Below are 15,557 nucleotides of genomic sequence, written 5' to 3'. Positions count from 1 at the left end.
CAGTCTTATCTTGGCAGCCACCAGCCCCGCCCACCCACCCTCATTGTTCTTAAAAAATAGTTTCGACACGATACACAGATTTTGTCTCACTAGTCTTATTAAACATATTTTTTCATTTTCACAAAATACTTCTGTATTCCTTTCAAATTTGAATTTAGATACACATACAGTTGGTGCTTTTCTGTTACGTTTTCTAATTTTCGTGATAACAGGTGTTTGGATCTGAAAATCTTTATAAACCTTAAAATTTTAAAAATTCTACGACGTTGTGAATGCATTTTCATACTTAATCTGTGTTAGCTTGATAACTCATTAAACGGAAGAGTTTTAACGAATTCGTTTTCACTCCTAAGGGTTAAATGTAGGGAAGTCTCTTCTTAATGGCTGCAAATGTCGTAAGGGGAACCATTTCGTTTTCCTGTATTCAAGGGATTAATAAAAATACAGTTCACATCTTTTCACCCACTTAAGGGTTGAATTTGGAGAAATCTGTTCTTTGCGATCGTTAAAGTCGTAAGGGGAAACCGATCCTCAAATTTCACGTTCCTAAGTCCCCAGAGAAAGGGATGATTGGGATAGAATCAGAACCATATAGTATCAGAAATCAGAAAGAAATGGGATTAAGCATCATCAGATTTGATTTGCAGTTAAGCGACAACCATGAAAATTGAAAATAGTTAGTTTCAGTAAAACAACATATATATTTCTCCCCGAAGTTACTGCTTCGATCTCTGAATGATCCAAGAATTATCATCAATCTTCATCTACTCTTATCCTGTTAACTACAGTGAAGTCGTTACTCAAAACCAGATCAGCAGAATTTTAATAAAACCGTCTGGTCTATGATTCATCTATTGTGGACTTTTATATCGTTAGATAAAACAGAAATTGCATCCGGGTTATTAGCGAACATAAGATGCATTCAATACCATTTTCACTGATGAAGTCGAGAGCTTTGCAGCCATTGTGAAATCTTTGTAGGCAGACGGTCAGAAATTGATCAATAAGTTACCAACTTGTTGAACTGAAAAACCAACATTCAACTGTATAAATTTTAATAGTTCTGGGAGAGAGAAGCACAAGCGCTCACAATTCCCAAGATTATATGACAAGTTGAAATTAAAAATGAAACTTTAAAAGGTAAGTTAGAGTCGAATGAACCTGGGAGCTTTGCGGACAAAATGTTAAAAATTCAAAAATTTGTAATAACAGAGAATTGCAAATATTAATTATCCTCGATTTTTGGGGTATGAAATAAGGAATCCTAGAAGAGGATACAAAAAATCCCTATTTTTCCTTAATTTAAGCAGAATGCAAGCAAATAGAAGAAAGAAAAAATGTAAAATATGATCTCGAGCACAAAGTGTTTTTTTTTGTCACTTCAAGTCGAGCTTTAACTTTTCTTTTGAACTGGAAACGTGTGATTTTTCTATTAATTAATTCAAACAGATCTTCCAACTTAGCATGTTCCGATGACGTCGAAAATTATTAAAAAATTAAAATCACACATTATGAAAGCTTCAGAAAGCACATCTTTTTACAAAAGATAATTTAACCTGCAGTCTTAAAAGATTCTTTCCAGGCTATTAAAATATGCACTCTTTAAGACATCAGATTACGTTTGGAGAGATAAAAAACTGATTAGCTATAATTGACAAAGAAAGAAATAAAGGAACAAAAAGATTTAAAGAAGATGACATTTTTCAGTTCGTTATACTTAAATTTTCCCAGCGATTTTTCACCACCTAATTACCGTTATTAATCAAAAATATTGACTCAGGGATTATATAAAGGACCCAAACTACCAGAATTTAACAGTTTCGTGTATAATCCCCTTCGGTTTCCGCTCATCGATTAAGGTCGAGTTTATGAATTTCGTCAACGCAATGAATAAGTTTTATGCGTGCTCGTTTGTCATAGCTTATAGTTTTATGTTTGTGTCGTTAACAAAATTTATCGCTCGTTACGTTGACATAACGTTTAATCACTCTATTCTCGAGTGAATGGAGCCGCGTTGTTAAATTATTAATTAGTTAAAAGTCGACGATATAGTTGTGAAGATCATGCATTATGCATGCTGTCTTCGGTCAATATTTGCCTTCTCAACCCTTGTCGAAATTAAAATTTGACTTTTAAATTGGAAAGCGAAATGTTTATTTCAATCTCGAGCGAAGTGCTGTCTTCAGACGATTCCTTGAATTAAAGTTTTAAAGTAGTTCGAAGGAGTTGTCTGCAATTATGAGAACAAAGACACCGGTTTTAAACAGGCCCGAAATCGAATTTTCAGTTATTTTCAACAACAAGTTTTAAACTAACACAGGGAAGCTAGTAGGATTGAAAAACTCACAGCTCTCTCAACGTGGCGGCGTACGGCACCAGTGAATCGCCTTTCAGGACTTCGATTCCGGCGTCCTCGATTATCCTGTAAGGATTTTCCTTATACATGCGGTAACAAGACGAAGCGCGTTTGTACCTACAGGATTGTCAGTTCTTTGTGGAGATTGCTGGGGATGTCCATCAGGGCGGGTCCGCTGCATCTGCACTCAACGGTGATGCGGTCCACTTCGTCGACCTCTTCGCAAGGACACTGTCTCAAGGCCGGACCGCTTGCGGGAATTCCTATCATTATCTTGTCGGCGGCAGCTACAGCGAAAACCCAGAACCACGTAATCCTGGAACAAGAGATTCGTTTCGGGGTATTTAATCGAGAACGAAGAGCAGTGGGAGAATTTGTTTCTTGATTTTGGCGGGACAGTGAAAAAGCAAAGCGATTTGTCTAGTTTTTGTGGAGTTTTTCGCACAATAAGCTGAATAATGTGGGGAAAGGAGCTTTATTGGAGTGAGAACGTAAATATACTTAGGTGGAATTGGCTCGGCTGGAGATGGTTTTATTGGGTGTGTTTAATGTTAGGGAGATTAAGGTTTTTGTCAAGTAGAATTTGGCAGGCTTTAATAAAAAAATGCTTAGTGATATTAGCATGATGCTATTCAGGAATTACCAGTTTGGAATTCAGCCAAAGAAAGTCATCGTCTTGGAATTTTTTTTGGTTAATAATTACACCGCTTTTAAAATATTTACTTATAACATAATTTTTGTTGTTTCTTTTGGTAACCTGACCGTTTTGAGCATTAAACATTTTTTGTCTCTTTAATTAAGCTGAAATCTCCTTCCAGAGCTTTCCCTTTCCGGATCGATACAGGGCGCTCCATTGAACTGTCCGCAAAAAATAAATACACAAAAGTAAGTAAATCCAATGCAAATTCCTCTACCCATACCTTCCACAAAGAAAAATATGAGCATTTGTCATCGCATGTTTTTGTGGCTGAGACGTTTGCCAGACCTATCGGGCTTCTGTGTGGGACGCGAAAGCTCCACGGATATGAGATCGGTCGCTTTAAAAGCTCCCATTCAAGCCCTATATTAAAAATACAGTTGCGTACTCAATTTATGAAAGAATGTGATGTCATTTACGTACAGATCACACTGAATAGCAACTTCGATCGAACAAAAGATTGGCCCGAGAAAATCTGACTTTGATCGTCGTCGTGAAAATAGTAAAACGAAGCCACATATTCCTTTAAATTAAAAACATAGTAAATAATCCACTAATGGTTATGCCCGTACACGGCAAAATCGTGTTTACTTTCACTTTGAGCATTTATTTCCATTTAAATTTTCTCCATTTACAAAAACACTTTGCTAAAAAATCCGCTTTAGCTTAGTTTCGGAACAATTTAATTTATGCGATGTTTTTAGCATTTCCCTCTGGGATTTCACCATCTTTCTGCGGTTAAGTTAAAATCAAAGTGGAGGGCAGGTCGAAAGGACATGTTCTGAAAACGGCGGGTTGGCGGAAAAAATTAATAAATCGTAAAAATGTGAGTCGGAGTTGAAAGTAATGAAATACGGTTTTTGAGATACAGAATTCACGTTTTATGTTGAAATAAATACCTCGGAATGAAATGATATGATTTACATAATTTACGTAATTATCTACTCTATATTTCATAATAAGTATTCAGGAGCGAATCTCAAGACGCCTTGTACGTTTAGGTTGGGTTGAAACTAGTGATTATGACCCTATGAAAAAAAAGTAAAACAAAAATTATTGTCTGCAGGAGAGCTTTTTTAAATAATTAATACAGTATTGGCGAGGTGTTAGACAAGGATGTCCGCTAAGTCACAGCTTATTAGCGAGGTGCTTAAACGATATAGCGATATATTCGAAAAAGAACAGGTAAGAAGGGCCGTCGTGAGAAAGTGGGAGTGTGGTTTGTAGCGTATGATAACAATTTTCTAATCATAGTAAACGAAGAAAGAGAAATGGAATACATAATAAAAATAGGGAGGAGTACAAAAAAAGGTAAACTGTGCAAAAATGTTGGGTGAACTAAAGTAAAAGGAGAAAGGAAACTTCTGAAAAGAAAAGCACGAGTATTATGAAAGAAAGGGTGAGTTGTTGTAGAAGTTGAAAAAATGAGAGAAAGTGGAAGGAAAATGATTGGCGAGGTAAGTCAAAAAGGTAGAGATGTTGGCTACCAGAAGACGAGAAAAAATTAGAGAATACAAACAAGTGGGAAATAACTGAAAAAAAAAGAGAAAAGTGTGGCAGGGAAATTTCGAAAGAACGAGAGTGAATCAGCTTCGAACTAAAGAAAATGAGAGTGGTGGTGACTGTGTAAGAGTGGATGATATGTTAAAACAGTGTGAAGAACTAAGAAAAAAGAAAAAGGAAATAAGGAAATACAGAAGAATTTCTAGAGAGTATTTAATTTTGGACCATTATCTGATTTATCTGCAATTAAATGAGGTTAGTCTGGTCAGCGTGCGTTGGGTTTGTTTACTGTTAATTTACTCGCAGCTATTTTTAGGTTGCGATATTCGATTCTCGAAATTTCTATTGGTTTGACCTACAATATAATTTTTTCAGACCTAAAAAAACGTAACTTTATGAACCTTAAGCCATAAAAATGCAGGGTTTCTTTAAATTATATAAACAGAATATTCTCATAAAACCACTAGTTTCATACACTCAAACGTCTTGCGAAAAATTGATGAAGTGTTAATAATTATTATTAAAAAGAAGCTACAATTTTATTCTAGATTTTTAGTAATAAATTAAAAATATGCATAATCGAACGATCCATTCCTTTTGATGTCTGTCCACCAACGTTCCATCAAATGAAGTCGTATACATATAATTCAAGAAAGTCTTATTTCGTAGGACATTAGTCCGATTATTGTCGACATAAATTTAACAGAAATATATGTATTTGACAAATTTATGCTGTTAACAGCATTTTTTTCAAATTTATTCTTACCTTCCCTAAGAACTAAATTATTAAGAAAATATGAGAAACCTGTGTATGAAAACTTAATGTTGGTCCACTACCACTAACAAAAGTTCTAAAATCGTGAAATGGAACTTAAGCAATCTCTGATTTAGTTCAGTAGAGATTTTTTTTTATTGTATTCTCTCCAGATCTTTTTCCATCCATCTTAATGTCCGTTATGATTGCACAAGAAAACTTTTCTTAAACGTCGTATTATCTCCACCAATAAATTTCCAGTTAGCTACTTAGCTTCACCGTAATTATCTTTTAATTAGATTGAGGCAATTTTTAATTACCTCATCCCGTTTTTTCCAGCCACTAGCACCCATAAAACATCGTAATAGCCCGACAATGTAACATTCAAATATTAAACAAGCCCCGAGCTAAACCAATTTCTTCCCACGATGCGCATACAGAATTAGCTCTCTCCCTGCGAATTTTTTGCCCGCACCCCATTTATTTTATCGGTCTCTTCTTGGCTGCTTAGCCAAAATCCTCCACAATTGCTGCAGACATAATTTATACTTTGTTTACTACAACGAAACTTTTTTCTTTAATAGTCTGACATTTCGGCGTATTTACACTTGTACGGAAAAATAATAAAAACGTTTTCCTTTGAATAATTCATAAACCCTGTATGCGGTTTATATTTATAACGTCGATTTGAGAGCATGACGGCAAAGCTCATAAATCCAAATCATACGTCCCAATATGTTTTATTCAAAATAAACCGAGGGGTTACACATTGCTTCGGGCATGAAAAATTATCACCCGCTCTTGAATATTAAAATTTATGAGGGCGGCGTGTTTAAAGTGTTGCATTTTGTCATTTCCCAGGAAAAATTAAAAGGGGACGGTTCAAAGGTGAAGAAACCGGTGTGCAATTACAGGAGTGGCAAGGCCGGGGATTTATTGGCTGGGCGGTTTTATGGTTTATATCAAGGAGAAATTAATCGAGATTTTGTGCTTGGAAGAGATTTTAGGTTTGTTATTAATTAAAATCGATTTTTTGGACGTAAAAAGAACGATAGTAAAACTCGATTCGATTATTTAGTGTTGCGTCTTGCAGCTCGGTTAGTGATGTTTTGGGTTTTTGACGAATTTTGTTAATTTATTTGTTCAAAAATTAAACAAAACTATGGTATATACAAACAATTAAAGTCTCGATTAGGAAAGCAATGATAAAATGACACATATATTTTGTTTATGTTTTTCAGAATATCCCACCATAGAAGTGGATAAAAGGAATGCAGATAAATATGCCGCTAATATTATCCATTAATTTGGAAAATTTGAAATTCATTGTCCAATACAAGTTTAAATACACCGATAATTAATACCCGATGAAATTAATATACATATGTAGTATGTATCTGATAATAATTATATTATAAATTCCAGGATACAAATTGACGATTTTAAAATTCAATATAGATATAATTCTGATACAGACGACGACTAAATTTTACATCGCTCCAACACAACAGATTTAAAATATTGGCAAAATATTAGTGACCTAACCACAACATAAAAATTTTCCTTGTGTCAAAAATGGTGAAAATATCGTCCACATGCCTCACCAAATTACTTAACTTATGACTCAAAATATTACACTTAACTCCTCTTGTTTATTTGCAGAAATGATGCGATTCCTCTTCCATTCCGACGCGTAAAGTTCTACAAACTTAACAGCGAATACCTTAATTATTTTGTTGTTTCTAGTTTTCCACTTGATTAAAAACCATATTTCAAAGCAAGCACTAGGTTTTACGGTGTCTGGCTTTGTTAGTCTTTGATGAAATTCTCTAAAGTTCAAAACACGTACTGCTTTAATCTTCCTCATTTACAACTTTGCTACGACTTAAACAACCACTGAAAATTCTATATCGAGATTTTTCAAATTTTGGAACAATTTTCCGAAACGACAACTTTAGTTTAACGCCACCTATTCACAACTTTACAACTTATTTACTCTTTACAAGCTTTAATTAACACCGACTTTTGTCCCAAAGTTTGAGAAGCTTTCAGATAACCCTTTAACGCTCGTATTGTACACATATTTAATTACCACCAGTTTAATTTTGGGTGAGTATAAGTTGAATTTGTTTTCCGGAAGCTACAGAAACATTGCTATTAACTTCAAATGGAGCTCCAAGTTAAAATTAAAACGTATAATGAGTATGTAGTTATCCTCTGTTATCTACCGTGTGTTATGTTATAGTATTTACTTTTCATCGAGATAATGTTACTTGACAGTGTTATTACACGTATTGTAAAGCTTGTGGTATTATTATGTCAATAAAAAGAGTTAAATAGAGCAAATTATTGCCAAATATGCAAGAGCCGAAACGAGCACTTCGAACGTATTTAGTCAGTGTGTAATCTAGGACTAATCGATAGCGATTACTCTCTCTATTGTTTTGTTTATTCGGGTTTGTTTGATATAAAGCGTAAGCTGGACATCAATAAACAGAATAATCTATTTTTATATTGCGGAACTAATATAACGAAAAAATATACTTGGTGCATCGCAAAAATAATATCTGATGTCATTCTTTTACATTTCGGATTTCCGTTTCCGACGTATATTTTACTTGAGGAATAAAGAAACCAGCACCATAGTATTTCTGTCTATCCTTTTTCATTAATTATTATTTTCGTAATACAAATAAATCGTCATTTTCAGTTAAGTGTTTATCAATTTGTACATTTTACTTTAAGACACTTTCGTGGGAAACAAAACCACCTGTTACAAGCACAGAAGCGACAACGATTCGAATGAAAACCAACCCAGATTTCCTCTTATTTTGGATTCAAAAAATCTACCTCTAAACTTACACACATAATTGACGAGCACACTCTCGATTTTTGTTCGGGGTCCATTCGACCCCGGCGACCATTACAAAGAGACGCTATATCTAATTTCCCTAAAATTGGTTTTACTTTGTGGAAACTCGTCTCACCGGCATGCAGCGAACCGCTGTTTGCCTAAAAATCAGATCACTTACGAGATTAAGCTTTGCTTTCACGTCGCAAAAACTTCTGCCTGAGTTGAAAGCAAGTCGTGAATAAATAAACAAAAATCAGAAAGCCCGCCGCAACCACAAATCACCGAATCAGTTGTTTTCTTCTTGTGGTCGCGATTTTAAATAAAGTTTTATCACGTTAGTTTCGGGCGGAAATCATAATAAAATACATCTGCTGGAAGTTGTGCAGCTGTCTTGAAACGTGACGACTTTATAATGCAAAAATGTAATAAAACAGGAGTGGAGGCGACAAAATTGCAATCGCGATTGAGGAAAACGTGAAGCGCTTTAAAAAAGAGGAGATTGATTTTCCTGGTCAACTTTGGTGGAGGCTTAGCTGATAATGAGCTTATTGTAGTTAAGGCAACAGTTTGAAACTTCCGAGGAGTAATTGGTCACGAAATGGAGAAATTGAATATCGGGGATGTGCGTGTGTACGATTTATTAAATTTTCTCGTGTGAGGTGGAAAAGTGAGGTTTGAATATTTATTTATTATTCGTATTACAAATGTTTCTCGTCTATTGAAAAGTTAACAAAAAAAAAAAAATTCTTTCACTGTGGTCGAAGCAAATACAATTTGGGGTCATAGATACTTGGTTATCTGAAAAAAAGCAGGCTATTTCAGAACTATCACTCGGTTTACTGAAACTAACTTTTTTTTCTGATTTTTGCAGCTGAGATATTTAAAAATTTTACTTTAATCTGTTTCATTAACAGTTTCAGAATCTGGTTTAAACTTGACGAGTTTCGCTGCAAAGTTTATGTATGAAAATTAAGCCAAGATGTTCAGCTGATATTTTCTTAGCTATATCAAAGTACAGAAACTTTTATAAGGGGTTCACAAACAAATAAAAAATAATGATTTACGGTTTGATCCTTGCTGAACGTCAGACATGGATAAAAATAGGAAAGATATGGAAAATTTAAATTTACTAACCTTGTTAAGTAAGAGATCGTGTAGAACGCAAATAAAGTTGTTCTAAAAATCGATATAGACCTATTTTTTAACAGCATCACCTTGTAAAAATTTGAAATAATTGGTAAAGTTCGTTAATTATGTTGATAAGTTGAGTACTACCTTCACAATTTTCGAGCGTTAATTAAGGACCTGTTTGTCTGTTGGCAATATTATTAGGCAGAGAATCTACGGAATAATATTATATTATTGAGAATTTAAAGTCTTTGCATTTGAATGATTCAATAATTGTCAAAATTCAAAAAGCTGTTTTGTTAGGAACATGTCATATTGTTCGTAAGTTTCTTGAACAGTCTGATCATGTCAGTCAGATTAGATTAGCACCAGTAGGTCAGAGTAGTGTAGGTCACTTTTCATGTGATGCGCGGATAAATGGTCGGTAGTTACGCTGGACTTTTGGGGATGGGGTGAGATTAGAGAATAATAGCAGACTAATTTGTATGCTGTAATTCTAGAATCTCGAAAGTTGTTCTGTTAATCTAATCAATGCATATCATTACTTGGTCTTAGTACTCGTAATGATAGAAGTCTTGCCTGAATGCCGGTCATTTCCGGGTCAGTGGTGGGTCGTATATAGAATATAGAATTTATTACGACTACACTGAAGTTTTAAAAAAATAATTTAATATAGAACTATAGATGGTAAAGTATTAAAAAATTGGTTAATCCCCCCTTTAAAAACTAATGTATTGAGGTCTTCTCAAAATTTTGCCAAGCAAATTTATATTGTGAAACACGCTTTTGTCTATGGTTTAAAAACATCCCCAGAATATTAAATATACAATTTATAATAAGAAAATACTTAAACTGAGATTTTGCACTTCCGCTTAGAATTTTTTGAAATTTTAATAACACACTAATATTACTACAATAATGACAAAACATTAGCTAAAACTTATTTATTCGTTCTCCCTATGAACATATTGATGAAAATATTTATTCAAAAAACAATTTAGACAGAATTTGCCTCGACCCTGGAGTATACAGTCCAACAAATCTCAGCTTCTGAGAAAAATTCTAAAATTTCATTTTGCAAAAATTATTTTTTATGATAATCCCTATAAATTAAAAAAAATAGATATTATCAGCAGAGTGTGCTATTGCATTTCTCTTATATTATTATTATTAAAGGTTTTTACACAATGTTGATTTATTTGCGAAAATCTGGATCCTTCATGGTAAAAATATCAAAACGGATTCATAAACCACAGGTGTAGAAATATGTTGTTTTATAAAATTTAAATAGCTATGCAAAATTTTCAGGTGAGGTTACAGACGGAAATGGGAAACCTATTTTTTCATCCTCTAAAAGTCATGAAACGTCATTCTCCGCATGAACCCTTTTGTAATATATATATATTTTCTTAACATACCCTCTGGGAGTAAAAGTAAGACTACAATAGCTTTTGTGTTATGGTAATTTATTTTAGATTCTTTAAGTTGCTTAAATCTGAATGATCTAGAACAAGATGTAAACAATACTTTTTTACAATAAATAAATAAACAAATAAATAAATAATAAATAAATTAATTAATTAATTAATTAATTAATTAATAAATACATAAATAAATAAAAAAAGAGTGCATCTACCCAGGGACGAACGGTTGGAGTTGTCAATTTATATAAGTCAAACACGTGGGCGAAATTATTAATTTATATATATTTTCTTAACATACCCTCTGGGAGTAAAAGTAAGACTACAATAGCTTTTGTGTTATGGTAATTTATTTTTGATTCTTTAAGTTGCTTAAATCTGAATGATCTAGAACAAGATGTAAACAATACTTTTTTACAATAAATAAATAAACAAATAAATAAATAATAAATAAATTAATTAATTAATTAATTAATTAATTAATTAATACATAAATAAATAAAAAAAGAGTGCATCTACCCAGGGACGAACGGTTGGAGTTGTCAATTTATATAAGTCAAACACGTGGGCGAAATTATTAATTTGCTCTTAAAAAATAACAAAAGCCAAAAATATGTTAAATTTGTATTTTTTGACAAAATGATGAGTAATGATGATGATTGGGTTAATTAAAGTAAATATCCATGTATTGTCAATTGTTGTTTATGATAAAATATACTTTTTTAAATTATATTAAGACCCACCACTGACCCGCAAATGACCGGCATTCAGGCAAGACTTCTATCATACGGTTACTAAGACCAAGTAATGATATGCATTTATTTATCATATAGAAATATCCTAATTAATTATTATAATAATACTGTATAAAAAAAATAAAGTACAATGTGTAAAACCAAACTTTAAAAATTATTAATTTAACTAGTGCTCATTATTTTATTAAAGAACTATTCACTATTGACACATGATGTATAAATTAGCAAAAAAAGAAGACAAATAAACGCAGAATTAAATTTAATTTAACGAAATAACAGAGCGATAATTTGAGAGACGTCTGTAAGAGTTAACGGCATCGTTTTCGCACGAAAACGTTTATTAACTGCTAAACTTATAATTAAATGATGAAACACACTGTTTACAACACTCTCCTTTATTGTTTTAATTAAGAAAATATCGTATTTGGTCTGTTTCTATTATTTTGTTAAATTAAATTTTATTCTGCGCTTATGTATCTTCCTTTTTTGCTCATTTGTACAACATGTGTGTCAATAGTGAATGGTTTTTTAATAAAATAACGATCACTAGTTAAATTAATAATTTTTAAAATCATTTAATACAGTTATTAGTGGCCTATGGTGACTAAAATGAGTGATATAAATATCAGTTCTTAAATGAGTAATTAAACGTGTGAAAACGGCATCAATTGTTGTACCTAATTTAGTCGTTGGAACAGTCAAACGAACACATTTTATTAAATAGTTCGATCTCTCGATCACGCCCATGCTACTCACGCGCTCCCACTCCTCTTGTCTCAACCTCGCTCGAGTTGCTACTTGCTACCGCTGCGGACAGGAGGCACTGCCCGTCAACGACTACGCACACTAATCGCCTCACCGCAATATATTTGGCTCCAAGAATAATTCGTCAAACAATATCTGCACTCAGACAGAGTTCCTCGACACCGACACCGACACCGTTCAAGTGTCAGTAATATGAAACAAAAAAACCCATACTGCATTCGAACGTTCGCCGTTTTCGTGTTACATGCTTGAAAGCAAGTGCATTACACGATGAGTCACTGTAAACTTGTAGCAACACTGCTATTATACTCGTAGAAAAGTTTGCCATACAATTTCGATTTGTTTCCAAAAATTCAAGATTCATCAAGAACAAGTATGAAAAATTTTGATGCGATGATTAGGGACATTTTTGTTAGGGTTTTACCGTCTACATGATATTCCTAACATAAATATAAAATTTGACAACAATCGGTGCTGTAGTTTCGGAGATAATGTGACAGACAGACCGACAAACATACAGACACACAGACAGACAACCACAATATTCCTAACATATTATGTATTTGATAATAATCGGTCCTATAGTTTCAGACATTATCTGCTCGGGAAGTAAAAATTGTTAGAAGTGTAAAAATTAAAAAAGATATTCCGAACCTCTGATCCATAATTCAAAATACTGTTACGTTAATCGGTAATTTAAAAATCGGCGTGGGTAAAACTCAACAATTTATTTCTCAGTAACTCAAATTTACAGCGATTATGTACAGAATAACTCTCCCATGGTCTAGACTCCACTGACTTCTCCCGGTGGTGGTTCCCATTTAAACACCCGCTCGGTCCTTCTAGCAAAGGTCTCCGTCACCGCTTCTAGGCTTGTTCTGGACCGCCCACCGCGACTTCCACTTCCAAGCTTTTCTTTAGCGTCCGGCCGCCGTCACCGACAATGAGTCATCCATCATCGCCGCACATACTGGAAAACCCATAGGCGTCGTACCGGGACGGCGTATGGATTTATTTCGTGACAATATTATCTATTAAACCAGCGAACTCTACACTTCAACACAGGACAACATTTTGTTTTAAATTATATTAAGAAGGGTTCAGTATTGTTTTACTGTTTCACTAATAAATAATGACACGTTTTGTTTCCCTCTCTTACCCAGGAACCACACCACTCAGCGCAGTCTTACCAGTCACGTGGACCGCACGTGACCAGTAAATTTAGACTTTGCGTGGAAGTTAAATTGACTTCAAAGTAGTGTCTCACAAGCTATTTAAATTTATTTAAGTCTCTTTTGTGGCTTCCCTCTTGTGTCTTTTAAAGCAACTTCTCTTACAAGAAACTTTGTAGAAAAGAATGATTTAATCATTCAATTACTCAGGTTATTGTTCAGCAAGAGGTGGAAGTGCCTGAATAGTGAAAACTTGTGTAATACAAACTATTTTATTTCATGAAAACAATTTATTAATTTTTCGTAAGGAGAAACATTTGAGTTGTAATATTTGTAATAGCAACTATCACAATATTTCTCTGTTCGAGGAATTTTAGAGAAATTAAATGGGTCAATTTTGAAACAATAGAAAAAATTGAACAGACTCTTACGAGAAAACTGAAAATATAATCAGTTCCTTTGAAAATAGTCGTAAAAACTAAAACCTGGCTTCAAAGTGAGTCATGATAAATATTTATTTAAAAAGTTCTTCAGATGTTGTGGTCAACTTTTGGAGATCATCAAACAAAATTTGTTAGTGTCCTGTAATGTGTTAACTGGTGCTTTAGCTTTATAACTAGCCCTGTTTCTTACAAAAATTAGTAACCAGAAAACCACTGTTAGTAGCTTGCAATAATTTCAAAAAGTCATTTTGAAAGTTCTAGGGCAACGTATAAAATTTAATGTTACTAATTTTATTTTTTTTTTCACATTAAAATATACAATTATTTTATGAAAATGATTTCAAATGATATTTGACATAACATTGGTTAACGTTTTACGACCTGCACAGACAGATAGACGGAAACTTTAATTAAACATGAAATTAGCAACCCGTGAAAATGACCCTATTACAGTACTTCAATAGTTTACGCTCAAGAAGTGAAAGATAAATATTTACCGTATACTCTTCACTTTTTGTAACTAGTCATAAAACGAATGTTATTACGACATTCACATTACCGGTATAATGGTAGTATTTTTTCAAGAAATTACATAAAGAAATATGCTCTTTCCAAACGTGTTACATAAATCAATACATATTATTTTCAGAGTGTGCAATCCCGCTGAAAAGCCCTTTAATTGGTTATTTAACTGTACTGCGCTTATGTCACAACCTGCGACACTGATTGACTTTTGTATACTCGTGCGCTTGTATCCAGCTTGATACTTACCTCAAGTAACGTGGATATCTTAGAGGCTAATTACTTTCCCAGTACATCTTCGCAAATCCGCTTTAATTTATGTACATCGCTAGACCTTTTGCTTTAACATTGAAACACCGTGCCATGAATTAATAATTTCTTTCAATGTACATCCCGTTTTCTCTACATTTAGCTAATTAAATTTTCATTAGCCCATTTCACCGTTCGACTCCTCCACACTCAAAAACACTAAAAACCCAGTTAGCAAAAATCATCGCTTCCCACTCCTAAGGTAAACGCACAAAACCTCGCTCACGAAATACCAGAAAACTCCATCATCCATTAGGGCCGCTCCAAATAATCCGCACAAAAATCCAGCAACTCCAAAGAGCCGCTTTTAATAAACTGTAATAAATTAACACGGTTTCTTTCGATAATTCATCCGCGAAGCTCCGGCGGGCGTTTATTAAGATGTGGGAAAATGCCGCAAAAAGCCCATCGGCACCTTTTTGATTCCACGCAATTCTTTTTCTCTTTCGGTTTTGCGCTCAAGGTTCAGGAAGAGCTAATTTGCGACAGGTTTTAAAACAATGATCGTAGCGTCGCAGGCGTTGAAACGGAGAAATCGTCGTTTGCTGCTCGGCCGGAACAAATTAATCCTTTCGCTGCTGCAGGAATAAAAATTAAGAAATATAATTTGAATCGGAATGAGTGAATTAAAAAGGGGCTTTTTTAATTTGATTTATTGATGAGGCGATTTGCTTCATTTTAAACGTAATTGGGGAAAAGATCGTTAGGGAATATTTTTCTATTCATTCGCAAAGAAAGTTTTTTTAATTTTTTTGGTTTTAAAATCTCTGGATGATTTTTTGAAGTTAATAGTTTTAGAGGTGTCGATATATTTTGATTAACGCTTCATCAAGATATTGTTACGTTGACCAGTGAATAAAATCGGCGTGGGTAAACTC

The 15,557-nt window shown here is 33.6% G+C and overlaps 1 protein-coding gene across 2 annotated transcripts in view; it reads right to left on the bottom strand.

The window, feature by feature from the left end:
• LOC135124088 (lutropin-choriogonadotropic hormone receptor-like) overlaps window positions 1–15,557 on the bottom strand; it is an 86,395-nt gene that overhangs the window by 58,151 nt on the left and 12,687 nt on the right. For both annotated transcript variants that reach the window (XM_064048952.1, XM_064048955.1), the window contains exons 2-3: window positions 2,478–2,672; window positions 2,348–2,422 (exon numbers count right to left, since the gene is read on the bottom strand). In XM_064048952.1, the coding sequence (XP_063905022.1) occupies window positions 2,348–2,422; window positions 2,478–2,672 (270 nt within the window). The remainder of the gene's footprint in view (window positions 1–2,347; window positions 2,423–2,477; window positions 2,673–15,557) is intronic.

The sequence above is a fragment of the Zophobas morio genome, unplaced genomic scaffold, assembly GCF_036711695.1.
Source record: "Zophobas morio isolate AGI-343-1 ecotype UQ-CSIRO unplaced genomic scaffold, CSIRO_AGI_Zmor_V1 ptg000007l, whole genome shotgun sequence".
Taxonomy (NCBI): Eukaryota; Metazoa; Arthropoda; class Insecta; order Coleoptera; family Tenebrionidae; genus Zophobas; species Zophobas morio.
The sequence above is the reverse complement of the archived record's forward strand: the minus strand, read 5'-3'. Positions and strand labels throughout refer to the sequence as shown.